The sequence below is a fragment of the Bombina bombina genome, chromosome 1 (genome assembly GCF_027579735.1).
Source record: "Bombina bombina isolate aBomBom1 chromosome 1, aBomBom1.pri, whole genome shotgun sequence".
Classification (NCBI taxonomy): Eukaryota; Metazoa; Chordata; class Amphibia; order Anura; family Bombinatoridae; genus Bombina; species Bombina bombina.
This window is the reverse complement of record NC_069499.1, coordinates 594,117,390-594,145,017: the sequence shown is the minus strand read 5'-3', so window position 1 is coordinate 594,145,017 and position 27,628 is coordinate 594,117,390. Positions and strand designations below refer to the sequence as shown.

The 27,628-nt window shown below is 41.1% G+C and overlaps 1 protein-coding gene across 2 annotated transcripts in view; it reads right to left on the bottom strand.

The window, feature by feature from the left end:
- The window catches only part of MCM3AP (minichromosome maintenance complex component 3 associated protein), a 338,223-nt gene that overhangs the window by 108,776 nt on the left and 201,819 nt on the right, over positions 1-27,628 (bottom strand). For both annotated transcript variants that reach the window (XM_053698891.1, XM_053698892.1), the window contains exon 20: positions 19,620-19,739. In XM_053698891.1, the coding sequence (XP_053554866.1) occupies positions 19,620-19,739 (120 nt within the window). The remainder of the gene's footprint in view (positions 1-19,619; positions 19,740-27,628) is intronic.

The following is a 27,628-nucleotide window of genomic DNA, read 5'->3' as shown; positions in this document are numbered from 1 at the left end:
AGTTGCCTGTAAGAAAAACTTCAAAGCACGGACCATGTCCAAATTATGTAACAGCCGCTCCTTCTTAGAAGAAGGATTAAGACACAAGGAAGGAACAACAATTTCCTGATTAATATTTTTATTTGAAGCAACCTTAGGAAGAAAACCAGGTTTGGTACGTAACACCACATTATCCGAATGAAAAATAAGATAAGGAGAATCACATTGTAATGCCGAAAGCTCAGATACTCTGCGAGCAGAAGAAATAGCAACCAAAAATAAAACTTTCCAAGATAATAACTTAATATCTATGGAATGCATAGGTTCAAACGGAACTCCTTGAAGAACTGTAAGAACTAAATTCAAACTCCAAGGAGGAGCAATTGGTCTATACACAGGCCTGATTCTAGTCAGAGCCTGACAAAAAGAGTGAACATCTGGAACATCTGCCAGATGCTTGTGTAACAAAATAGATAAAGCAGAAATCTATCAATTTAAAGAACTTGCTGACAACCCTTTCTCCAATCCGTCTTGGAGAAAAGACAAAATCCTGGGAATCCTAACCCTACTCCATGAGTAGCCCTTGGATTCGCACCAATAAAGATATTTACGCCATATCTTATGGTAAATTTTTCTAGTAACAGGCTTTCGTGCCTGAATCAAGGTATCTATGACTGAATCAGAAAACCCTCGCTTAGATAAAATCAAGCGTTCAATCTCCAAGCAGTTAGCGTTAGAGAAACTAGATTCGGATGAAGGAAGGGTCCCTGAATGAGGTCTGTCCTCAATGGAAGCTTCCATGGTGGCTGAGAGGACATGTCCACCAGGTCGGCATACCAAGTCCTGCGAGGCCACGCAGGAGCGATGAGGATCACCGATGCCCTCTCCTGTTTGACTCAAACAATCACCCGGGGAAGGAGAGCAAATGGAGGGAACACATAAGCTAGGCTGAAAGACCAAGGTACTGCCAAGCCATCTATCAGCTCGGCCTGGGGATCCCTAGACCTGGACCCATATCTCGGAAGCTTGGCATTCTGACGAGATCCCATAAGATCCAACTCAGACCTGCTCCATCTGAGAATCAGGGTGGCAAATACCTCCGGATGGAGTGCCCATTCTCACGGATGAAAAGTCTGTCTGCTCAGAAAGTCCGCTTCCCAGTTTTCCACACCTGGGATGTGGATCGCTGACAGATAACAAGAGTGAGATTCCGCCCACTCAATTATCTTGGCTACTTCTGTCATCACCAAGGAACTCCTTGTTCCTCCCTGATGATTGATGTAAGCTACAGTCGTAATGTTGTCCGACTGGAATCTGATGAATTTGGCCGAAGCCAATTGAGGCCAAGCCTGAAGCGCATTGAATATTGCTCTCAACTCTAGGATAGTGATGGGAAGGAGAGACTCCGTTCGAGTCCATACACCCTGGGCCCTCAGGGAGTTCCAGACTGCTCCCCATGCTATCAGGCTGGCATCCGTTTTCACTATCACCCATGAGGGTCTGCGGAAGCATGTCCCCTGGGATAGATGATCCAGCGACAACCACCAAAGAAGAGAGTCCCTTGTCTCCTGATCTAGATTTATTTGAGAAGACAAATTTGTATAATCTCCATTCCACTGTCTGAGCATGTTCAGTTGCAGAGGCCTGAGATGAAACCGAGCAAATGGAATGATGTCCATTGACGTTACCATCAATCCAATTACCTCCATGTACTGAGCCACTGACGGCCGAGGATTGGTCTGAAGGGCTCGGCATGTATTCAGAATCTTTAATTTTCTGACCTCCGTCAAAAAGATTTTCATGGATAGAGAGTCGATTAGAGTTCCCAAGAAAGGAACCCTTGTCTGTGGAACTAGCGAACTCTTTTCCAGATTTACCTTCAACCATGAGTCCTCAGGAAGGATAGAACAATGTCGGTATGAGACTTTGCCAGCTGATAAGACGACGCCTGGATCAGAATATCGTACAGATAAGGCGCCACTGCAATGCCCCGCGGTCTTAGAACCGCCAGCAGAGACACCAGGACCCTTGTGAAAATTTTGGGTACCGTGGCCAGAACGAAAGGCAGAGCCACAAACTGAAAAACATAATTTATGTAAGAACTTACCTGATAAATTAATTTCTTTCATATTAGCAAGAGTCCATGAGCTAGTGACGTATGGGATATACATTCCTACCAGGAGGGGCAAAGCTTCCCAAACCTCAAAATGCCTATAAATACACTCCTCACCACACCCACAAATCAGTTTAACGTATAGCCAAGAAGTGGGGTGATAAGAAAAAAGTGCGAAAGCATAAAAAATAAGGAATTGGAATAATTGTGCTTTATACAAAAAAATCATAACCACCACAAAAAAAGGGTGGGCCTCATGGACTCTTGCTAATATGAAAGAAATGAATTTATCAGGTAAGTTCTTACATAAATTATGTTTTCTTTCATGTAATTAGCAAGAGTCCATGAGCTAGTGACGTATGGGATAATGAATACCCAAGATGTGGATCTTCCACGCAAGAGTCACTAGAGAGGGAGGGATAAAATAAAGACAGCCAATTCCGCTGAAAAATAATCCACACCCAAAACAAAGTTTAAAATCTTATAATGAAAAAAACTGAAAATATAAGCAGAAGAATCAAACTGAAACAGCTGCCTGAAGTACTTTTCTACCAAAGACTGCTTTTGAGGAAGAAAACACATCAAAATGGTAGAATTTAGTAAAAGTATGCAAAGAAGACCAAGTTGCTGCTTTGCAAATCTGATCAACCCAAGCTTCATTCCTAAATGCCCAGGAAGTAGAGACTGACCTAGTTGAATGAGCTGTAATCCTTTGAGGCGGAGTTCTACCTGACTCAACATAAACATGATGAATCAAAGACTTTAAAGTGATGGTAAACTCATTTAATTGATAATCACATATTTACATTTGTAAGTTTATAATTTACTAAACCGCATTATCCGTTTTATATATTTATATGTATTTTATTGTAAATTTTAATAATTTTATTTAACCTTGTTGCTCTGCTTCTCTCCGCCTTACTCCGCCCCTCTTATCTATCTCTAACACTATTATGTGCTTTGTCCTGTCTCCACCCTCTCCTCACGTCAGAATGTTTGCTCCCGATATTCTAATTTTTAACGCATGCGCATTGGTTTGCATGAGTATATCAAGTAAACATTGACTCGTGACATTCAATGTTTACTTTTTCATTGCGATCGCAACATTTCTGTGTATCGGGTGTGCGAGCAGTCTTACCCATTTAGAAAAGGTTAATATTCCATAAGTCCTAACGGAGTGCCGTGTTGAAACTAACATAACACGCATGCGTCAAATAGAATGTGCACGCGCAAAATCTGCTGATTGGTTGTTACGATCCTAGGAATTGGTTGTTAGGGCGCATGCGCAAAAAATGTATTGCAGGAAGCCTGTCTAGCGACAGGAAAGATCATTGGACACACAAAGGAAAAATGTATGTGACGTCACGGTGGGCTGGCGATTTTACGGAACCAGTATATTCTTTATTAGGAAATAGTAAGTAAATGGCTATATCATGTTTTAATGGAAATTTTGTGTGAAGATGTAATAAAAATAGACAATCTTGATGAAATATTATGCCTATACTGAGTTTACCATCCCTTTAACCACGATGCCAAAGAAATGGCAGAAGCCTTCTGACCTTTCCTTGAACCAGAAAAGATAACAAATAGACTAGAAGTCTTCCGGAAATCTTAGTAGCTTCAACATAATATTTCAAAGCTCTAACTACATCCAAAGAATGCAACGATCTTTCCTTAGAGATCTTAGGATTAGGACACAATGAAGGAACTACAATTTCTCTACTAATGTTGTTAGAATTCACAACCTTAGGTAAAAATTTAAATGAAGTTCGCAAAACCGCCTTATCCTGATGAAAAATCAGAAAAGGAGACTCACAAGAAAGAGCAGATAATTCAGAAACTCTTCTAGCAGAAGAGATGGCCAAAAGAAACAAAACTTTCCAAGAAAGTAATTTAATATCCAGCGAATGCATAGGTTCAAACGGAGGAGCTTGAAGAGCCCCTAGAACCAAATTCAAACTTCAAGGAGGAGAAATTGACTTAATAACAGGTTTTATACGAACCAAAGCTTGTACAAAACAATAAATATCAGGAAGACTAGCAATCTTTCTGCGAAAAAGAACAGAAAGAGCAGAGATTTGTCCTTTCAAGGAACTTGCAGACAAACCTTTATACAAACCATCCTGAAGAAACTGTAAAATTCTAGGAATTCAAAAAGAATGCCAAGAAAAATGATGAGAAAAACACCTAGAAATGGAAGTCTTCCAGACTCGATAATATATCATCCTAGATACAGATTTACGAGCCTGTAACATAGTATTAATTACGGAGTCAGAGAAACCTCTATGACTGAGAATCAAGTGTTCAATCTCCATACCTTCAAATTTAAGGATTTGAGATCCTGATGGAAAAAAGGACCTTACGATAGAAGGTCTGGTCTTAACGGAAGAGTCCACGGTTGGCAAGTAGCCATCCGGACAAGATCCGCATGCCAAAACCTGTGAGGCCATGCTGGAGCCACCAGCAGAATAAACGAACGCTCCTTTAGAATCTTGGAAATCACTCTCGGAAGAAGAACTAGAGGCGGAAAGATATAAGCAGGATTATACTTCCAAGGAAGTGACAATGCATCCATTGCTTCCGCCTGAGGATCCCTGGATCTGGACAGATACCTGGGAAGCTTCTTGTTTAGATGAGAAGCCATCAGATCTATTTCTGGAAGTCCCCATATTTGAACAATCTGAAGAAATACCTCTGGGTGAAGAGACCATTCGCCCGGATGTAGCATTTGGCGACTGAGATAATCCGCTTCCCAATTGTCTATACCTGGGATATGAACCGCAGAAATTAGACAGGAGCTGGATTCCGCCCATACAAGTATTCGAGAGACTTCTTTCATAGCCAGAGGACTGTGAGTCCCTCCTTGATGATTGACATATGCCACGGTTGTGACATTGTCCGTCTGGAAACAAATGAACGACTCTCTCTTTAGAAGAGGCCACGACTGAAGAGCTCTGAAAATTGCAAAATGTTGATTGGTAATCTCGCCTCCTGAGATTCCCAAACCCCTTGTGCTGTCAGAAACCCCCATACAGCTCCCCAACCTGTCAGACTTGCATCTGTTGAGATCACAGTCTAGGTTGGAAGAACAAAAGAAGCCCCCTGAACTAAACGATGGTGGTCTGTCCACCACGTCAGAGAGTGTCGAACAATCGGTTTTAAAGATATTAATTGAGATATCTTTGTATAATCCCTGCACCACTGGTTCAGCATACAGAGCTGAAGAGGTCGCATGTGAAAACGAGCAAAGGGGATCGCATCCAATGCAGCAGTCATAAGACCTAGAATTTCCATGCATAAGGCTACCGAAGGGAAAGATTGAGACTGAAGGTTTCGACAAGCTGAAACCAATTTCAGACGTCTCTTGTCCGTCAGAGACAGAGTCATGGACACTGAATCCATCTGGAAACCTACAAAGGTTACCCTTGTCTGAGGAATCAACGAACTTTTTGGTAAATTGATCCTCCAACCATGTTCTTGAAGAAACAACACTCATAAAAGACTGGAAAGGTCCTTTCTATTGAAAATGAGCAAAGGGAATTGAATCCAATGCTGTGGCCATAAGACCCAAAACTTCTATGCATATATAGCAACTGAAGGAGACTAAAGGTACCGACAGACGGAACCCAATAAAATTATCCCTTGTCTGATAGAGACAAAGACAGTGACACAAACTATCTGGAAACCTAAAAAAGGTGACCCTTGTGTGAGGAATCAAGAGCTTTTGAAAAAAAGATCCTCTAACTATGTCCTGAAGAGCAAGTGAATCATATGAGATTCCGCATCCTCAGAAAATAATCTGAATGAAAACAGAAAAATGAAAATATGCATTTATTGTATCTAATGAAAACAAATAATGCTATCAATGACCATAAAAAGGCAAAATAGTTTGAATAAAACGCCAAAACCCGGTTCCTAAAAAAGGAACTGGAAGAAATACCCCAGAAGATTCCAGGTCTGAGCAGCACTTGAACCCCATGGGTGCCCAGCCATGCTTCAACAGTACCCAAAATATATAGGACAGAAACACACTTAAAGAAAGTGTTAGCCTTACTGGAATAAAATCAAAGAAATTTGGACAAAATAGAACCAAATAAATTTCAAAGAAGTCTTAACCTGCCTCTTACCAGCCAAGCTGGAATACGGCACGTACATCGCAATATTAGGGAGCTGATTTCGAACTCCAATTATAAACATGTTACTTGGGAAAGAACTCAGGAATTCGTTCCTTAATAAGAACAACCAAACTAGTATAAGCTTAAAGTTTTAGTCTTAGAACTCAATCTTGAAGCCCAGAGTAACAGTTAAGAATTGAATCCAATTATAAAACAAATAATTGATTAACCCTCATTTGCGAAAATATTCAATAAAATGAAGACACAAATGAAATTATTAGCATGATAGTCCAGTTAAAAGGACCAGTCAATACAGTGGACTTGCATAATCAATAAATGCAAAACAACAAGACAAATGCAACAGCACCTAGTCTAGTAAATGTTGTCCCTTTAACAATGCTAAAATAAATCATAATCTGATACTTGATCTTAAAGTAAACAGAAAAAATGAAGCAATTGCAATATCCAAATAAATCACAGGACCAAGAAAAGTACCTGAAACTAAATAATTTTCCATAAATAAGATACAACTATCTAAAGGAAAATAAATACTATTTTGCTATAGAAACAATAGCATAATTAGTAGAAGTAGAGATAGCCCCAATAAATTGGAGAACCCTCCAAATTGAATTTAACTGCTGGCAAAGAATATAGTTTAAAACCTTTGAAGAAGGAATAAAAGAAAATTCTCAGCCTATTCCATTCCCTAGTATGGGGAATTGGAAAGAAAACCTCTGAAAACACAGAAGAATAAATAGGCAGAAATAGTGTCAGCTAGTCTTAAAGAACTAGTTACCTTAATATCCAAAATAATCAACACCTTTTCAACAAAGAACAAATGTACTTTAATAATAGAAAAATAATAAAAAAGTAGATTTGTTAGTGTCAATATCTGATGAAGAAAATTTCTGAAAGAGAAAAAACATCATCAGAGAAGGATAAATCAGTATGTTGTTGGTCATTTGAAACTTCAATAATTAAAAAAGAAGTGAAAAAGACCTTAAAATTTTATTAGAAGGCACGAAGTCAGACAAAAAAAAATTCTTATAAATCTTCTAAATATTTCTTGTACATAAGATGTAAGAATGGAAATATATAAAGCATCAATACTAATGGATTCTGCATGTAAAAGTATATCATAATAACTTATTACAAACCATAGCTAAAGATAAACATTTATAACATTTAAAATAAATGAACTTAGCTTTGGTAGAACTGAAACTCAGTTAAGCGTTTTTCCAGAAGTGGCTTCTGATTCAGGGTCAATCTGAGACATCTTGCAATATATAATAGAAAAAACAACATATAAAGCAAAATTGATCAAATTCCTTAAATGACAGTTTCAGGAATGGGAAAAAAATGCCAATGAACAAGCTTCTAGCAACCAGAAGCAATAAATAATGAGACTTAAATATTGTGGAGACAACAATGACGCTCGAATTTTTTAGCGCCAAAAAAGCCGCCCACATTATTTGGCGCAAAAACGTAAAAAAATGACGCAACTTCCGGCGACACGTATGACGGCGGAAATGACAAGAACATTTTTGCGCCAAGAATGACGCAATAAAATGAAGCATTTTCAGCCCCCGCGAGCCTAACAGCCCACAGGAAAAAAGTCAAATTTTAAGGTAAGAAAAAATTGATTTATTCATATCCATTATCCCAAATATGAAACTGACTGTCTGAAATAAGAAACGTTGAACATCCTGAATCAAGGCAAATAAATGTTTAAACACATATATTTAGAACTTTATATAAAAGTGCCCAACCATAGCTTAGAGTGTCACAGAAAATAAGACTTACTTACCCCAGGACACTCATCTACATGTAGTAGAAAGCCAAACCAGTACTGAAACGAAAATCAGTAGAGGTAATGGTATATATAAGAGTATATCGTCGATCTGAAAAGGGAGGTAAGAGATGAATCTCTACGACCGATAACAGAGAACCTATGAAATAGACCCCGTAGAAGGAGATCATTGAATTCAAATAGGCAATACTCTCTTCACATCCCTCTGACATTCACTGCACACTGAGAGGAAAACCGGGCTCCAGTCTGCTGCGAAGCGCATATCAACGTAGAATCTAGCACAAACTTACTTCACCACCTCCATGGGAGGCAAAGTTTGTAAAACTGATTTGTGGGTGTGGTGAGGGGTGTATTTATAGGCATTTTGAGGTTTGGGAAACTTTGCCCCTCCTGGTAGGAATGTATATCCCATACGTCACTAGCTCATGTACTCTTGCTAATTACATGAAAGAAATGCCTGTCCGGAAAGGCAATCCTCAGGAACTTATGATGATCTCTGTGGATAGGAACATGAAGATATGCATCCTTTAAATCCACGGTAGTCATAAATTGACCCTCCTGGATCAATGGAAGAATGGTACGAATAGTTTCCATCTTGAAAGATGGAACTCTGAGAAACTTGTTTAGACTCTTGAGATCTAAGATAGGTCTGAAAGTTCCCTCTTTTTTGGGAACCACGAACAGATTTGAATAAAACCCCTGTCCCTGAATTGGAACGGGACAAATTACTCCCATGGAGGAGAGGTCTCTTACACAGCGTAAGAACGCCTCTCTCTTTATCTGGTCTACAGACAATCGAGAAATAAGAAACCTTCCTCTGGGGAAAGAATTTCTGAATTCCAGCTTTTATCCCCGAGACACTATTTCTAATGCCCAGGGATCCTGAACAACTCTTATCCAAGCCTGGATGAAGAAAGACAGTCTGCCCCCTACTAGATCCGGTCCCGGATCGGGGGCCAACCCTTCATGCTGACTGGGGAGCAGCAGCAGGCTTCTTGGATTGTTTACCCTTGTTCCAAGACTGGTTTGGTCTCCAGGTAGATTTGGATTGCGAATAGTTACATTCCTGTTTAGAAGAAGAGGAAGGGGGGTTCCCTTAAAGTTTCGAAAGGCACAAAAATTACTCTGTTGCCCCCTCTGTTTGGATTTCTTATCCTGAGGGAGGGAATGACCCTTACCTCCCGTGATGTCAGAAATAATCTCCTTCAAGTCAGGCCCGAACAGGGTCTTCCCCTTGTAAGGAATAGCCAAAAGCTTAGATTTAGATGACACATCCGCAGACCAAGATTTCAACCATAAGGCTCTGCGCGCTAAAATGGAAAATCCTGAACTCTTAGCCACCAATTTGGTAATCTGCAAAGAAGCATCTGTAATAAATGAATTAGCCAATTTGAGAGCTTTAATCCTATCCTGAATTTCTTCCAAAGAAGTCTCGGTTTAAAGAGATTCTTCCAAAGCATCAAACCAATAAGCAGCCGAAGTCGTAACCGTAACAATGCAGGCCGCCGGTTGCAATAGCAACCCCTGATGAACATAGATCTTTTTAAGGAGACCCTCCAACTTCAAATCCAAAGGGTCTTTGAAGGCACAACTATCCTTGACAGGGATAGTAGTTCGTTTAGCCAAGGTGGAAATAGCTACCTCCACCTTAGGGACCATCTGCCAAGAGTCCCTAATGGCGTTAGCTATAGGGTACATTTTCTTGAAAATAGGAGAAGGGGAGAATGGAATACCCGGTCTCTCCCATTCCTTAGCAATAATTTCTGAAGTCCTCTTAGGAACCGGAAAAACATCAGAAAAAGAAGGGACCTCTAAATATCTGTCCAACTTACTAAATTTTTCTGGAGGAACCACAATTAAATCACAGTCGTCCAGAGTCACCAAAACCTCCCTGAGCAACAGGAGGAGGTGTTCAAGTTTAAACCTGAAAGACACCACATCTGAATCAGTCAGAGGTAAGACACTTCCTGAATCAGAAAGTTCACCTTCGGATAGGACCTCCATACCCTCCAATTCAGAGCCCTGGGAGGGTACATCTGAGATCGCCATCAAAGCATCAGAAGATACATGGATCATGTGGTTATCCTTCCTACTGCGTTTGCCTTGAAGTACGGGAAAGGCAGATAACGCTTCTGAAATTGTAGATTATTATTATTGCCCCAACACTATGATGTTAATACTGGGCAAAATGGAAAATGCAAATGCAAATATACAAATAATAATCTGGCCGTTAATCTAAGTCACCAATTTTAACTGCCGAAAACAAAATAGTGCACCACGTCGCCACAGCTGCTGCGGCGCCTACCTGCCTCCACACCGACTATGGATACTGCTCCTCTGGTGCCGGGAACTCCTAGTGAGAAAAACTGTGCGGCCTCTCAAGCGTGCAAAACGCTAAGCCCCGCCCCTCGCGGGCGGACAAACTGAGCCTTACTGAACCCGGCTAATGTAGCGTGGTATTTATCCACAAAATGCCGGGCACCGTAACAAATGTGAAACACATAAGCATTGTAATCCTGTAACACACTGAATTAACTAAAAAGCTGACACCGGAGTATTATACAAAAGCTCCGAAGTGCCGATCTCCAGCGTCTAGCCCACAGTTCCATGCATGCATTAAACTGAATTTCCCACTGTTCAAACAGGGACATTAGTTGCACATACAAGTTACAGAGAAATGAGGGGAACTTTTACCCACAGTTGTCAATAAAGACCCCAGGTGAATTACCCCTCACGTCAGATAGGAAATTAACAGTCTATCCTGAGTTATGTCCCAGAAGTTAAAGACTGCACATACCTCTATGCTAATCGACAGCATGACTTGTCCCACACGATTAAGAGGTCCTCTTCTCCTCCTGTAGATCTGTGGGAACAAACAGGGTCTTAGATAATATCTGCTAAGACCATCATCAGTAGGGCAGCACATAATATGGGAGGCGCAGAGAGAATGAAATCCCACCAGTTCCCATTGCTTAAAAGCCACCTGTAGCTCTACTCTAGAGGCTGACAAGGAATACGGCTACACCCTGAGTAAAATAGCACTCACTGGTACCATTTTAAAAATAATAAACTCTTGATTGAAGAAACTAAACTAACACCTCACTTTACCTCTTCCTATCACTAACACAGGCAAACAGAATGACTGGAGTGGGAGGGAAGGGAGGAGCTACAGTGGATATAAAAAGTCTACACACCCCTGTTAAAATGTCAGGTTTCTATGATATAAAAAAATGAGACAAAGATAAATCATTTCAGAACTTTTTCCCCCTTTAATGTGACCTATAAACTGTACAACTCAATTGAAAAACAAACTGAAATCTTTTAGGTAAAGGGAAATAAAAATAAAAAATAAGTAGGAGGGGGCGGAGCCGGGCGCATCCAAGATGGACGTGTAATTCCGAGCTCCGTTGATGTTACAGCACAGATAACTATAATTAGGGGGTTCGTGCCTAAAATACTCCTGCAAACTGGTGTTGCCTTCAGCAAGAGCTTATCGCACCTGCACCGGAGCTCTTTTTACAATCTTAAAGGACGCCCTTGACCGCGATCACAGCAGTTGGGAACTCCCGGTGCGGTCCACCAGCCCACGCTACCTTTCAACGCACTGTACAGGAGGCCGACCGCAGTATCGAGTAGACAGGACCGGGGTCACTGGATCCCTGAATAGATCGACAAGTCCTGCATAGTGGTGAGTGCGGCCGAGGGGCCTTTACCTCCCATACGCATTGCGTAGGCCCAAGCTACCGATAAGGCCACGTTAAGGAGAAAAGTGAAAACAGTCACAGGCCACTTACCCCCTCTTTACTGTAAGACAAGAGACAATCCCAGGAAAAAGTAATAACAAGCGGCACTGAGGACTGTTTGCAATAACTTATAAGAAATTTAGACAGCCACGTGGGTCAGGCCTGTTAAGGCCTCACGGATATAGCACACATAACCCAAAGATAGGGAACTTGCTGCAGTAAAATTGCCACAAGAAACTCATCCGGTCTCAAGACATCATATGCTAAACTCTAGAAGGGCAGAACTTTTAGGGAAAATACTAAAGCATATAATCTGCATACATCATGACCTCCAAGCAGAAATCCAAACCAGATAAAATAAGCAAATCCCTACCAAATAAAAACAACTCAGTTACATCCTATTTCGGGACTGTGGAACAGGGTAGCCTTACTGACAATGTGGCGAGTGGGGTCGACCTTATGCTATCTGAGACACCCCTGGGACTAACACAGACTGCCCAAGAATTAGTGCAAATCCCAGCAGATGTTCTCTCTTCCCTACCATCTAAACAGGATATCGCGGACATAGTCCGGGGGTGCGTGAGAGAGGAACTAGCAGATCTGAAACAAGATGTTCATGCCCTAGGCTTCAGGGTAGAAGCATTGGAAGATGGCAACGACACTATTAGAGAGGAATTCGACCAACTACAGTTAAAATATGACCGTCAACAACATTCTATAGACCTGTTGTATGACAAAGTGGATGACTTAGAAAACAGGAGCCGCAGGAAAAACCTGCGTATCCGCGGCATCCCTGAGTCTGTGTTACCAAAAGACTTACCTACCTATCTACCAGCTCTGTTTAATCATTTGAGAGGGTCTAACTCTAACGAAGACATACTTTGGGACAGGGCCCATAGAGCATTGCGCCCGAAACCACCGGATTCTGCTCCTCCAAGGGACATAATTATTAAATTCAAGAACTTTCGTGAAAAAGAAGAAATACTGGGCCTCTCGAGGAAGAATCAGCCGATTAGATTCAGGGGCAATGTGTTGCAGTTTTATGTGGATCTATCCCAGAGAACACTTCAACAAAGGAGAGAATTCAGCCCCCTAACACAGCTCCTCAGACTAAAAAGAATCCCCTATAGATGGGGTTTCCCAACTCAACTCTTGGTCATCCATGAAGATAGGAGGCATATATGTAAAGACATCTCGGAAATAGGAGCCTTTTGTAAGATCCTTAAAATAGAGCCTCCTCAAGTTCTGCAAGATGAAGAGGTCCCGCCACCTTCACAGGACAAGACTCCGTCTGCCAACACTTTACAGAAATGGCATCAAGCGGGCACTTCACAGAAAAGACCTCCTTCACCCCAGCAACCCCAGACCCCTAAGACCCAAAGGACTATACAACCTAGGTCACCGAGATTGAAAGCTGGACGCTGATCCCTAGAACTACTACTGACTTTTTCTAAGTATGCCTTGGAGTAGGTACGGTAATGGTTCCTTAACAGCTTTGCAGATTGAGGGCCTGTAAACTGTATTGTTATTTTCTTTGGCATATTTATGTTTACCATTTTCTGCACTTTGATGTTTGAGATATTTGGTTCCACCATGTTGCATTGTTATTAGTTTAAGTAAAATTTATGCATAGACCCCCATCATCATTATTATCATCATCATCACCATTATCACTATTACTAATTGCATTTAAATGTGTATAAATGTGCTGTCGTCATATACCCTCCAATTTCTTTTTTCAGGATAGTGGAAGTGTGGGCAGGGGCAGCCTTTAGGGCTGTGCCTGCGCTCGGGCCCGCTACAGACCCAGTCGGTCTGGTCCTGAGGTGTTTAACTGTTTTTCTTGTTCTATTGTTTATTGATATGTTATGCTGCACTCATGACTATATATTCACTCCTCATAAACAAATCCTACATCTACTATGCTATTTACACGTCTATTATGAATTCGAAGGCCCGTAGATTAACATTGATCACGCAAAATGTTAAGGGGTTTAACTCTCCCAATAAACGTCATAAAGCACTGTCAGATATGGCCAAGAAGGGGGCAGACATCCTTTTTTTACAGGAAACCCATTTTAAAAAACACAAGGAGCCAGGGTATCTTGGGTCACAGTTTACTCAACACTATCACAGCTCAGCTGACGTTAAAAAAAGAGGAGTTAGTATTCTCCTACACAAAAATATACCATTTACACTTCAAAAACTTGACAGAGACACGGACGGCAGATATGTAGGAATATCGGGACTATTGTATGGTACACAAGTAACTTTCTTAAATATATACGCTCCTAACTCCAAACATATCCCTTTCTTTAAATCACTCTTCCGTAAATATCTGGACTTAGCACAGGGGTTGGTTTTCTTGGGAGGTGACTTTAACTTTCCGATGGAACCACACCTAGACACTTCTAACACAAAATCGCTATCCTCTAAAAAAACTGCCAACTTTCTTTGGAAGGCCCTTAAAGACAATAACCTGTACGATGTGTGGAGATTTGTGTACCCTGACAAAAAAGACTATACCTTTTTTTCCCCTCCAAACCTTTCCTATAGCAGAATAGACTATATTATGACCAACCAGGTAGGTCTCTCACTAGTTCACACATCTAAAATAACGCCATGCTCTTGGTCAGACCACTCTACAGTGGAAGTGAAAATTAAATGGCCTGATACCCGACAAACCCCTTATATTTGGAGATTAGATGATTCCCTCCTTAATAACCCCCTAAATCTAGAAAAGATAACTAAATCCCTGACTGAGTACTTTGAGAAAAACATGCACTCCGTAGACAGTCCTTTCACCCTGTGGGAAGCTCATAAATGTACGATCCGGGGAGAATTCATGGAACTAAAGTCCCGTATTAGAAAAATAGCCACACAACTATACAACTCACTTACCTCTAAATTGACTCAAGCTGAATATGCCCATAAACTAAACCCCACCAATAACCATATTTTAACAGACATAAAAAACATCCGTGATCAACTCAATGACTTTTTGTCCATTGAACAACAAAAAACCCATCTGCGAATTAAACAACTATTCTTCTATGAAGGAAACAGGGCAGGCAAATTCTTAGCTAGAACACTCAAACGGAAAAAACTAAAAGCATATATTCATCACCTTAAGTTATCAGACAATACTAAGGTTCAGACAACCCCTAAGATTTTGCAACAATTCCACAATTATTACTATACTTTATATAATATCAATAGAAATATTGAGGCAGATAGAGAGGAAAGCGACATACGAAAATACTTAGATTCCTGTAACCTCCCACAGCTTACTGACGACCAAATCGAGACCTTGAAGTCACAAATAAAGCCCTCGGAAATAGCTTCAGCTATTAAAAATTTGAATGCAGGCAAATGCCCCGGTCCCGATGGGTTGACGACCAGATATTATCAAACTTTTCAATCAATTCTACTCCCCCATTTATTAAATACCTTCAATCATGCAGAACACACTGGATCCTTCCCTAAATCTATGTTGGAAGCCCACATAACAGTTCTTCCTAAACCGGGAAAATCCCCTGACTGCCCACCTCACTTTAGACCTATATCACTACTGAATGTAGACGCAAAAATTTACGCCAAAATCTTAGCTCACCGTTTGAATAAAGTCCTTCCGTCATTGATAGGTATCAACCAGGCTGGGTTTACCCCGGGCCGAGAGGCCCGAGATAACACTACTAAAATAATCACCCTGATAGAACATGCATCCACACACCATCTACCTTCTATATTTGCATCTATGGATGCAGAAAAAGCCTTCGACAGGCTACATTGGGCTTTCCTCAGGCTAACATTAGACAAATTTGGGTTCCCAGATGCATACATTACTAAGATATTTGCTCTTTATAGTCGCCCTAGCGCCAAAGTAGTACTAAATAACGCTCTCTCCTCTTCATTCCCGATAAGTAACGGTACAAGACAGGGGTGCCCACTTTCGCCACTGCTATTTGTACTGGCTATGGAGATTTTGGCTATTAGAATCAGACAAAACACAAATATTAAAGGTATATGCATAGGTTCACAGGAATACAAAGTCACACTTTATGCTGACGATGTGTTCCTCACGCTGTCATCACCATGCAGCTCTATACAAGCTGTAATGGAAGAACTCACTCACTATGGATCATATTCAAATTTCAAAGTAAATGTCAGCAAATCAGAATTCCTAAGTATTGGCCTCTCCCAGGATGATATTCACACCATAGTACTAACCCATAAATTTAAATACCAAAAAATTTCTACTAAATATTTAGGGATTAATCTAACTAGCAAACCACACCTCTTGGCCTCACTTAATTATCAGCCCCTTATCAAAAGTATACAGCAAGAGCTGAACTCCTGGCAAAATAAAACCCTCTCTTGGATAGGAAGGATACATGCAGTCAAAATGTCGATACTACCAAAAATACTCTACATTTTCCAAGCACTCCCTATACACATTCCAGATTCGCAAATAAACACACTACAAAAGATCCTTAACTCGTTTATCTGGAACAACAAACGACAGAGGATAGCTAAAACTACGATGTATCGTTCAAAAGAAAACGGTGGGTTGGGGGTACCCTGCCTGCAATTTTATAGATGGGCGGTGTTTCTTACCCGAATAGCCGACTGGAGCAAAAATTTACAAAGTAAAGAATGGGTGTCCTTAGAACACGCTCTAGCAGGAGCAACACAGCTGGGAAGCTATTGCTGGATCACCCCTCAGAATAGACGACTTGCCCAAGACACTTCCAAGTTAACACTAGAGACATATAAATTGTGGGACAAACATTTTACAAAAATATCACTTATATCCTCCCCTACATCGCCACTCACCCCCTTACTGCACAACCCAAGCCTACCTCTTCGAGTCCCCAGCTCCCCAACGGTAGTCACAACATTATGCAAATCCACACTGTGTTATCATGTGTTACACAATAAGACAGTGAAACCTAGATCAGACCTTCAAGAATATCAAGATGGAGTGTTTGGACAATGGTTTAGCTATAATCAACTCACCCATTTCATCACTAGCCACAAAGAGAAAGAAAACATCTTAAGGCCCCTTACTGCTTTCGAAAATATGTGTTATATGGAATTTCCTAAAAAAGGCTTATTATCTCTAACATACAAATTACTATTGACACACCACTCTAGAACACTCCCCTCGTATACAGCTAGGTGGGAGGAGGACCTGCAGATCCACTTATCACAGGAGGAATGGCTTCAGATATTTCAAAACATGAACAGATACACCTCCTCAGTATCAATACGTGAAATGAATGTTAAGCTCCAATGTCGATGGTACCTTACACCCTCTAGGCTAGCTACAATATTTAAGGGCACTTTACCAATCTGCTGGAGGCAATGTGAGCAACCGGGCACTTTTGCGCACATATGGTGGCTGTGTCCCAGGATACACTCTTTTTGGGTAGCAATCATAGAAGAAATCAAAAAGATTCTTGGCATCATACTACCTTTAGACCCGGTGACAATATTATTTAATAAATTCCCAAAAATTAGATGCAAACTCAGACTCCAACTACTATATATATTGATCAATAGTGCCAAAAGATTGATCCCACAACACTGGAAACAAACAGACCCCCCCACAGTGGAGAAATGGAGATCCTTAGTATCCACCACTATATTACTAGAAAAGTACCATTTTGTGATATCTAAAAGGTTAGATGATTATTTGTCCATTTCCTTTTTGTGGGAAGAGTACAGGTCACTACATACCCCGTAGTATTACCTTCACCCCTATCATAGCCATGCCTTCGTAGTATAGTTTGATTCTCACCCAGGAAGGAAATGTTATATGACGTAGTAAAATGATATATATAACTGTTTTAAGTGATTTGATATTATGGCTTGAGGAATGACACTGTGAACTTAATGTTTAGGAAAATGCTTATGAGTGCACAAGTTTTGCCTTATGTTTTTTTTTTCTTTCCTCTTATTTTGGTACCCTGTTTCCCTTTATTTTCTCTTTTATTATTTTTTCTTCCTGGATTGTATACCAGGACCATACCTGTTATGTAAAGTAATCAATAGACTGATGTAACGCTATCGATGTTGTATCTATTTATCACTCAATAAAAATTTATAAAAATAAAAAAAAAAAAAAAAAAAAAAAGTAAGACAGAACTCACCCCCCTCTTCTCACATCCCACCAACACTCGATAGGAAACAGCTGGACTACATAATAGCAGCCGTGACAACTGTAGACAGCGAGCTCCCTGCTGTCCAAACATATAGAAGCTGCCGGCGCCGATCAGAGAAAAGAGAGGGAGAAGTTAATCTGGCTGCGAGAAGCAGCACCATTACTAAAGCACGCACTTCCCAGCCTTCAGAAAAATAAATGAATACTGATTCTAGCCACCATAAGGGTTCTGTAGAGCGCAAATGCGCTAACACCATCAGCATTAAACTTAAAATGAACGAATACCGGGCTATAATAAACCACCTCCTAAAACCTAGACTATTGCTATACAAGCTAGGTTAAGGAGGACTGACACAAAAACGATTCTTTCAAAATGCCCACAATGTTCAAAATTACTGATGTATACAGAAAAATAAAGAATTAACCCCTTTATGAAGAGAGATAAGTCATAGGCTCCTGTCACATGCCTAAAAGTGCCTGCATACTGCCCATACAAATCCTCTACTGAGTATTCTGTGTAGTCCCACAAAAAGAAAATACAGAGAGCCCATCTTACTTTAATGACTCTGAAGTGCCAGCCTCCTAGGCCCAGAAGACAAAAGGCACTTACCTGCATTCTAGCGATCCGGCAGTCAGACGACTCACAAAGTATGAGAGGATGCCGCTCCTCACAGAGACCTGTGTAAAAAGAAAGACAGAGTAAACCTACTCAGGCTTTCTATACCAGGGCAGCAACATGTTAGGAAAACGCAACAAAGCACACTTCACAAGTTCCTAACTGCTTTAAAGCTACAACAGCCCTGCAGAAGAGACTAACGTGGAGTACAGCTATACCCAATTTGTGATGAAAGATCAGAGCAATCCTGCCCTGACTTCAAAATAAAAAAATCTTGATAGAAGAATCTTAACCAAGACGCCTAATTACTTCACCTCCTCCTTGCACTAGAGGCAAAGAGAATGACTGGGGGTTATGGGTAAGGGAAGTGACATATATAGCAGCTTTGCTGTGGTGCTCTTTGCCTTCTCCTGCTGGCCAGGAGTGATATTCCCACTAGTAATTAATGATTCCGTGGACTCACCATATCTTAGGAAAGAAATGTTATTGTTTAAAAAGATAGATAATCCCATTATTTACCATTCCCCAGTTTTGCATAACCAACACTGTTATAGAAGTATACTTTTTACCTCTGTAATTAACTTCTATCTAAGCCTCGGCATACTGCCTCCTTATCTCAGATCTGTTGTCAGACTTGAATTTCAAGCAATTAGTGTTGACTCAAATAACTCCACGTGCATGAGCACAATGTTATTTATATGAAACACATGAACGTCCTCTAGCTGTGAAAAACTGTCAAATGCATTCAGATAAGAGGCGGCCTAGAAGGGCTTATAAATGAGCAAATGAGCCTACACAAGTTTAGCTTTCGACTAAGAATACCAAGAGAACAAAGCAAATGTTTAAAATGACATGCTCTATCTGAATCATGTAATTAATTTGGACTTTACTATCCCTTTAATTGTAATTTAGCTATATCTAGCTATATTGTAAACTCAATAGTGGAGGGAGTGATACTATTAAACCTGTCCGTGACATCAAGTATTTTAAATGTGAGGTATCAGGAGGTTCAGAAAATAATTTTATACATTCTGACCAGAGTTCACCTCATGCACCATCACATTCTCTCACACTCACCTTCCAGGCTCTGAAATTTGCGGCAGAATCAAAACCAGCTTCCAGAACACACATTCTCTCCATGAGGGCAGTCTCTGAACGACCAAAGGAGGCAAATCTAAAGGAGCCCATGCAGCATCACTGTAAAACATGCAACAAGAAGATTACACCAGTGTGACAAAGAATACAGCAAGTGCAGAAAAGAAAATTTATGCTTACCTGATAAATTTATTTCTTTTTTGACACGATGAGTCCACGGATCATCTTAATTACTAATGGGATATTCACCTCCTGGTCAGCAGGAGGAGGCAAAGAGCACCACAGCAGAGCTGTTAAATAGCTCCTCCCTTCCCTCCCACTCCAGTCATTCGACCTAAGTTAGGAAGAGAAAGGAAAAGCCAAGGTGCAGAGGTGTCTGAAGTTTACAATAACCCACAACCTGTCTAAAAGAACAGGACGGGCCGTGGACTCATTGTGTCAAAAAAGAAATACATTTATTGGGTAAGCATAAATTTTCTTTTCTTTTTTAAGACACGATGAGTCCACAGATCATCTTAATTACTAATGGGATTCAATACCCAAGCTAGAGTACACAGATGATACGGGAGGGACAAGACAGGGAACCTAAACGTAAGGCACCACTGCAGGAAGAACCTTTCTCCCAAAAACAGCCTCAGCCGAGGCAAAAGTGTGAAGAGAGGACCAAGTTGCAGCCTTGCAAATCTGTTCCACAGAAGCTTCATTTTTGAATGCCCACGAAGAAGCAACCGCCCTTGTGGAATGAGCCATAACCCTCTCGGGAGGCTGCTGCCCAGTAGTCTCATGCAAAACAAAGTATGATACTCTTCAGCCAAAAAGAAAGAAAAGTAGCCGTAGCTTTCTGACCCTTACGTTTTCCATAGAAAATTACAAACAAAGAAGAAGACTGACGAAAGTCTTTAGGAGCCTGAAGATTAAAACTTTAAGGCACAGACCACGTCCAAATTGTACAGAAGACATTCCTTCTGAGAAGAAGGATTAGGACACAAGGAGGGAACGACAATCTCCTGATTAATGTTTTGATCTGAAACCACTCTAGCAAGAAATCCTACTTTAGACCGTAAAACTACCTTATCTGAGTGGAAAATAAGGTAAGGAGACTCGTACTGGAAAGCTGAGAGCTCTGATACTCCTCAAGCTGAAGAAATAGCAACAAGAAATAAAACTTTCCAAGATAACAACTTGATATCTAAGGAATGCATAGGCTCAAACGGAGCCCCTTGAAGAACTTTGAGAACTAAATTAAGACTCCAAGGAGGAGTAACTGGTTTGAACACAGGCCTGATCCTAACTAGGGCCTTACAAAAGGATTGCACATCTGGGAATTCCGCCAGATGTTTGTGAAATAAAATAGATAGAACCGAAACTTGACCCTTTAGGGAACTTGTCGATAAACCCTTCTCCAAACCTTACTGGAGAAAAGACAAAATTCTAAGAATCCTAACTCTATTCCATGAGAAGCCCTTGGATTCACACCAATAGAGATATATACGCCATATCTTATGGTAAATCTTTCTCGTTACAGGCTTACGAGCCTGAATCATGGTCTCAATGACAGAGTCAGAAACGCCCCGCTTGGATAAAATTAAGCGTTCAATCTCCAAGCAGTCAGCTTCAGAGAAACTAGATTTGGCTGAAGGACGGGCCCTTGAACTAGAAGGTCCTTCCTCAACGGAAATCTCCAAGGTGGCATAGATGACATGTCCACCAGATCTGCATACCAAATCCTGCGAGGCCAAGCTGGTGCAATGAGGATCACTGATGCCCTCTCCTGCTTGATTCGAGCAATGACCCGAGGAAGAAGAGCAAACCAAGGAAATAGGTATGCTAGACTGAAGGTCCAAGGAACCTCCAGAGAATCTATCATTTCTGCCTGGGGGTCCTTGGACCTTGATCCGTATCTCGGGAGCTTGGCATTCTGTCGAGATGCCATGAGATCTAATTCCGGCTGACCCCACTTGAGAATCAGGCTGGAGAACACTTCCGGATGGAGTTCCCTCTCCCCCGGATGAAAGGTCTGCCTGCTCAGGAAGTCCGCCTCCCAGTTGTCCAGCCCTGGGATGTGGATCGCCGACAGGCAGCAAGAATGGGTCTCTGCCCACTGAATTATTTTGGTTACCTCTGTCATCACTAACGAACTCCTCGTTCCTCCCTAATGATTGATGTAAGCCACTGAAGTTATGTTGTCCGACTGGAACCTGATAAACTTGGCCGAGGCCAACTGAGGCTAGGCCAGAAGAGCATTGAAGATTGCTCTCAGTTCCAGGATATTTATTGGAAGAACAGACTCTGACTGAGTCCATGCCCCTGAGCCTTTAGAGAGCCCCAGACAGCTCCCCACCCTAAAAGGCTGGCATCTGTTGTCACAATCGGCCAAGATGGTATGCGAAAGCAGGTTAACTGGGAAAAATGAGCCAGAGACAACCATCATTGAAGAGAATCTCTTGTCTCCTGCTTCAGAGTTATCTGAGGAGACAAGTCTGCATAATCCCTGTTCCATTGCCTGAGCATGCTTAGCTGCAGAGGTCTGAGATGGAACCGAGCAAACGGGATGATATCCATTGCCACCACTATCAGTCCGATAAGCTCCATGCACTGAGCCACTGACAGCCGAAGAGAGGACTGAAGGGCTAGACAAGTATCAATAATCTGATTTCCTGACTTCTGTCAGAAAGATCTACATGGATAGAGAATCTATTATGGTTCCCAAGAAAATTATCCTTGTACTTGGAGTCAAGGAACTTTTTCCCATCTTTATCTTCCACCCGTGAGTTCTTAGGAAAGTAACATTCTTGGAGCTGTGGCGAGACCGAAAGGCAGAGCCACGAACTGGAACTTGTGATGATCCCTGTAAATGGGAACATGTAGCTACGCGTCCTTTAAACCCACTGTTGTCGTAAATTGACCCTCTTGGATCAATGGGAGAATGGAACGTATAGTTTCCATCTTGAAGGACGGAACTCTGAGAAATTTGTTTAGACCCTTGAGATCTAAAATCGGTCTGAAGGTTCCCTCCTTTTTGGGGACCACAAACAGGTTGGAATAAAAACTCTGACCTTGTTACTGTACTGGGATGGGAACAATCACTCCCATGATAGAGAGGTCTTTTACACAATGTAAGAACACCTCTTTCTTTATCTGGTCTGCAGATAATCTTGGACCCGGATCGGGGGGCATGCCCTTCATGCAGTCTTGGAATCAGCAGCAGGCTTCTTGGACTGTTTGGCCTTGTTCCAAGACTGGTTGGGTCTCCATGCAGGCTTGGATTGTTCCTGCGTAGAGGAGGAAAAGGAAGAATTGCCCTTGAAAATTTCGAAAGGAACGAAATTATTCTGTCGTCCCTTTTGCTTGTTTCTCTTATCCTGAGGGAGTAGATGACCCTTGTCTCCCGATATATCAGAAATAATTTCCAACAAGCCAGGGCCAAACAAGGTCTTCCTCTTGTAAGGAATCGCTAGAAGCTTAGACATAGATGACACGTCCGCAGACCAAGGATTTAACCATAGGGGCTCTGCAGGCTAGGACACAGAAACCTGAACTTTTAGCTGCCAGATTGATGATTTGAAGAGAAGTGTCTGTAATGAAGGAATTAGCTAGCTTCAGAGCTTTTATCCTGTCTTGGATCCCTCCAAGGGAGTTTCGCTCCTGAGAGACTCAGATAGAGCATCAAACCAGTATGCTGCCACACCCGTGACGATAGCATTGCATGCAGCAGGCTGCAATAGCAGACCCTGGTGAACAAAGTCTTAGACCCTCTAACTTCTTATCCATAGGATCTTTGAAAGAACAACTGTCCTCTATGGGAATAGTAGTTCTCTTGGCTAAGGTGGAAACAGGCCCTTCCACTTTAGGAACAGTCTGCCAAGCCTCCTTGAAGGCATCAGCTATGGGAAACATCTTCTTAAAGATAGGTGAGAGAGAAAAGGGAATACCTGGTCTCTCCCATTCTTTAGTAACGATCTCCGAAGCTCGCTTTGGAACAGGAAATACGTCTGAGTAAGAAGGAGTTTCAAAATATTTGTCCAGTTTACTAGACTATAAAGGGGCCACCACTACTGTGGAATCACAGTCGTCTAAGGTAACTAAATCCTCCATAAGCAACAGGTGGAGGTGTTCTAGCTTAAACCTAAAGGTTACAACCTCCGAGTCCGAAAGAGGAAATAAACTTACGTTTGCCCTGCAACATTGGAAAAACAGTCAGGGCATCAGAAATAGTTGAAGACATAAGATAAGCTATGTCTTATAATGAAATCCCCGAAGGGACTATAGTGGAAGCGCAGGGCACTGCTTGTGAGGCTCAGGACTGTCTCAGAAAATATCTTATCCCTAAAACTTAAAGTCCTTTGAATACATGAAGGACAGAAAGGGATTGGTGGTTCCACATTAGCATCAAAATATAAAACACAGGTGACATCTTGCAAGTCTCCTTGTCCATGTTTATACGCAATTTATTAAATAACAAATAAAAATTATCAAATTTATTTGTGCAAAACACTTATAAAAAAACGTTACTGTCTCTTTAAATTTTAAACGGTTATTTTAATTCTTGCTGAAATTACATTCTTGTTAATGTTCTCCTTTTACAGATAAACAATTAAAACAAATAAAAATTATCAATTTATTTGTGCAAAACACTTATAAAAAAACGTTACTGTCTGTTTAAATTTTAAACTGTTATTTTATTCTTGCTGAAAATGACAGTTTTGTTAAAGGGACACTGAACCCAAATTTTTTCCTTCGTGATTCAGATAGAGCATGAAAGTTTAAGCAACTTTCTAATTTACTCCTATTATCAAATGTTCTTAATTCTCTTGGTATCTTTATTTGAAATGCAAGAATGTAAGTTTAGATGCCTGCCCATTTTTAGAGAACAACCTAGGTTGTTCTTGCCGATTGGTGGATACGTTCATCCACCATTAAAAAGGGGATTTCCAGAGTTCTGAACCAAAAAAAGCTTAGATGCATTCTTTTTCAAATAAAGATAGCAAGAGAATGAAGAACAATTGATAATAGGAGTAAATTAGAAAGTTGCTTAAAATTGCATGCTGTATCTGAATCACGAAAGAAAAAAATTGGCTTCAGTGTCCCTTTAACGTCAAATATCCTCTGCACCTCAGCACTCTGCTGAACTATCTGACCAAAGATCGTCAAGGTCCACAACGGTCTTATTGAGTCCCTTTCTTCACTCTGCCGTTATGACTGTAACAAATGAGGCAACTGATTACCAGAAAAAAACACTGTGTCTGCACTAGAAACGCATGAATTCTCCTCATGCAACTCTAGCACAGACCGGTCAATCCACTGAGCGCACTATCCCTGACTGCGCCAAAACCGGAAGTACCGCCCATCGTGGGGGTGACCTAAACGACTAAACATCAATTACTGTGAAACCACCGGAGCCATCTTTAATACAGTTAACATTTTGCATTCAGTTAAATATATAACTTCCTCCAGCCCCAGTGCCCTGGTCCAATACACTGCTCAGAAACCTTTCCCATATTAAATAAAGGTATTATGTCCCCACATAAAGAACTTATTCTCTCAAAAAAAGCCCTTTATGATGAAATGTGTGCTATTTTTTATTGAAAAATGCTGAGTCCTTTTCCCCAGAAATTAAAGGTAGCACTTACCTTGACTTCTGCCTGGCAGTAAGGCAGCTCTCAGGCTTGAGAGGTCCTCTCCCTCACATCGACCTGAGGATATAAAAAATGCTGAGTCAATGCATCTCTCAGACTAAAGGATAAGGGCAGCAAGTAAATCATGGGAGGCACAGTGAGAATTATGTCCCACAAGTTCCCATTGCTCTAAAGCCACCAAAGCTCTACTGAAGAGACTGATATGGACTACGGCTACACCATAGAACAAAGCAGCACACTCTGGCACTACTTTTAAAATAATAAACTCTTCATAGAAGAAACTATTCTAACACCTCACTTTACCTCTTCCTATCACTAACGTAGGCAAAGAGAATGACTGGAGTGGGAGGGAAGGGAGGAGCTATTTAACAGCTCTGCTGTGGTGCTCTTTGCCTCCTCCTGCTGACCAGGAGGTGAATATCCCAATAGTAATTAAGATGATCTGTAGACTCATCGTGTCTTAAAGAAATATTTTATACAGACAGGTTCTAAGGAAGTATGCGGGGCATAACTGCTTATATCGAGAGCTGAGAAGAGTAGTGAAAACTAGAACAAAATGATAAGAGGTAGCAGTATAACACAAAGAGGTAGGGGTAACACAGACAATATATCAAAGCAAGGACAAGTGCATGTGAATGGAAGTATAGGACCATTATGTACAGTAAAATTGATCAATCACATTAACAAAAAAACACAAGTTGTAGTTTTTTTGACAAATTTCAAAGTTTCCCCTTTATTTCCTTGTATCATGTGACAGCCATCAGCCAATGACAGATACATAAATGTTTATTAAAAAAAACAGAATTTATGCTTACCTGATAAATTACTTTCTCCAACGGTGTGTCCGGTCCACGGGATATTCTCTTCCCCAACAGGAAATGGCAAAGAGTCCCAGCAAAGCTGGTCACATGATCCCTCCTAGGCTCCGCCCACCCCAGTCATTCGACCGACGGACAGGAGGAAATATATATAGGAGAAACCATATGATACCGTGGTGACTGTAGTTAGAGAAAATAATTCATCAGACCTGATTAAAAAACCAGGGCGGGCCGTGGACCGGACACACCGTTGGAGAAAGTAATTTATCAGGTAAGCATAAATTCTGTATTCTCCAACATAGGTGTGTCCGGTCCACGGCGTCATCCTTACTTGTGGGAACCAATACCAAAGCTTTAGGACACGGATGAAGGGAGGGAGCAAATCAGGTCACCTAAACGGAAGGCACCACAGCTTGCAAAACCTTTCTCCCAAAAATAGCCTCCGAAGAAGCAAAAGTATCAAATTTGTAAAATTTGGCAAAAGTGTGCAGTGAAGACCAAGTCGCTGCCTTACATATCTGGTCAACAGAAGCCTCGTTCTTGAAGGCCCATGTGGAAGCCACAGTACTAGTGGAGTGAGCTGTGATTCTTTCAGGAGGCTGCCGTCCGGCAGTCTCATAAGCCAATCGGATAATGCTTTTAAGCCAAAAGGAAAGAGAGGTAGAAGTCGCTTTTTGACCTCTCCTTTTACCAGAATAAACAACAAACAAGGAAGATGTTTGTCTGAAATCTTTGGTAGCCTCTAAATAGAATTTTAGAGCACGGACTACGTCCAAATTGTGTAACAAACGTTCCTTCTTTGAAACTGGATTCGGACACAAAGAAGGTACAACTATCTCCTGGTTAATATTTTTGTTGGAAACAACTTTCGGAAGAAAACCAGGCTTAGTACGCAAAACCACCTTATCTGCATGGAACACCAGATAGGGCGGAGAACACTGCAGAGCAGATAACTCTGAAACTCTTCTGGCAGAAGAAATTGCAACCAAAAACAAAACTTTCCAAGATAATAACTTAATATCTACGGAATGTAAGGGTTCAAACGGAACCCCTTGAAGAACTGAAAGAACTAGATTTAAACTCCAGGGAGGAGTCAAAGGTCTATAAACAGGCTTGATCCTAAACAGAGCCTGAACAAATGCTTGAACATCTGGCATAGCTGCCAGTCGTTTGTGTAGTAAGACAGATAAAGCAGAAATCTGTCCCTTAAGAGAACTTGCAGATAATCCTTTCTCCAAACCTTCTTGTAGAAAGGATAGAATCTTAGGAATTTTTATCTTGTTCCATGGGAATCCTTTAGATTCACACCAAAAGATATATTTTTTCCATATTTTATGGTAGATTTTTCTAGTTACAGGCTTCCTAGCCTGAATCAGAGTATCTATTACAGAATCTGAAAACCCACGCTTTGATAAAATCAAGCGTTCAATCTCCAAGCCGTCAGTTGGAGGGAAACTAGATTCGGATGTTCGAATGGACCCTGAACAAGAAGGTCCTGTCTCAAAGGTAGCTTCCATGGTGGAGCCGATGACATATT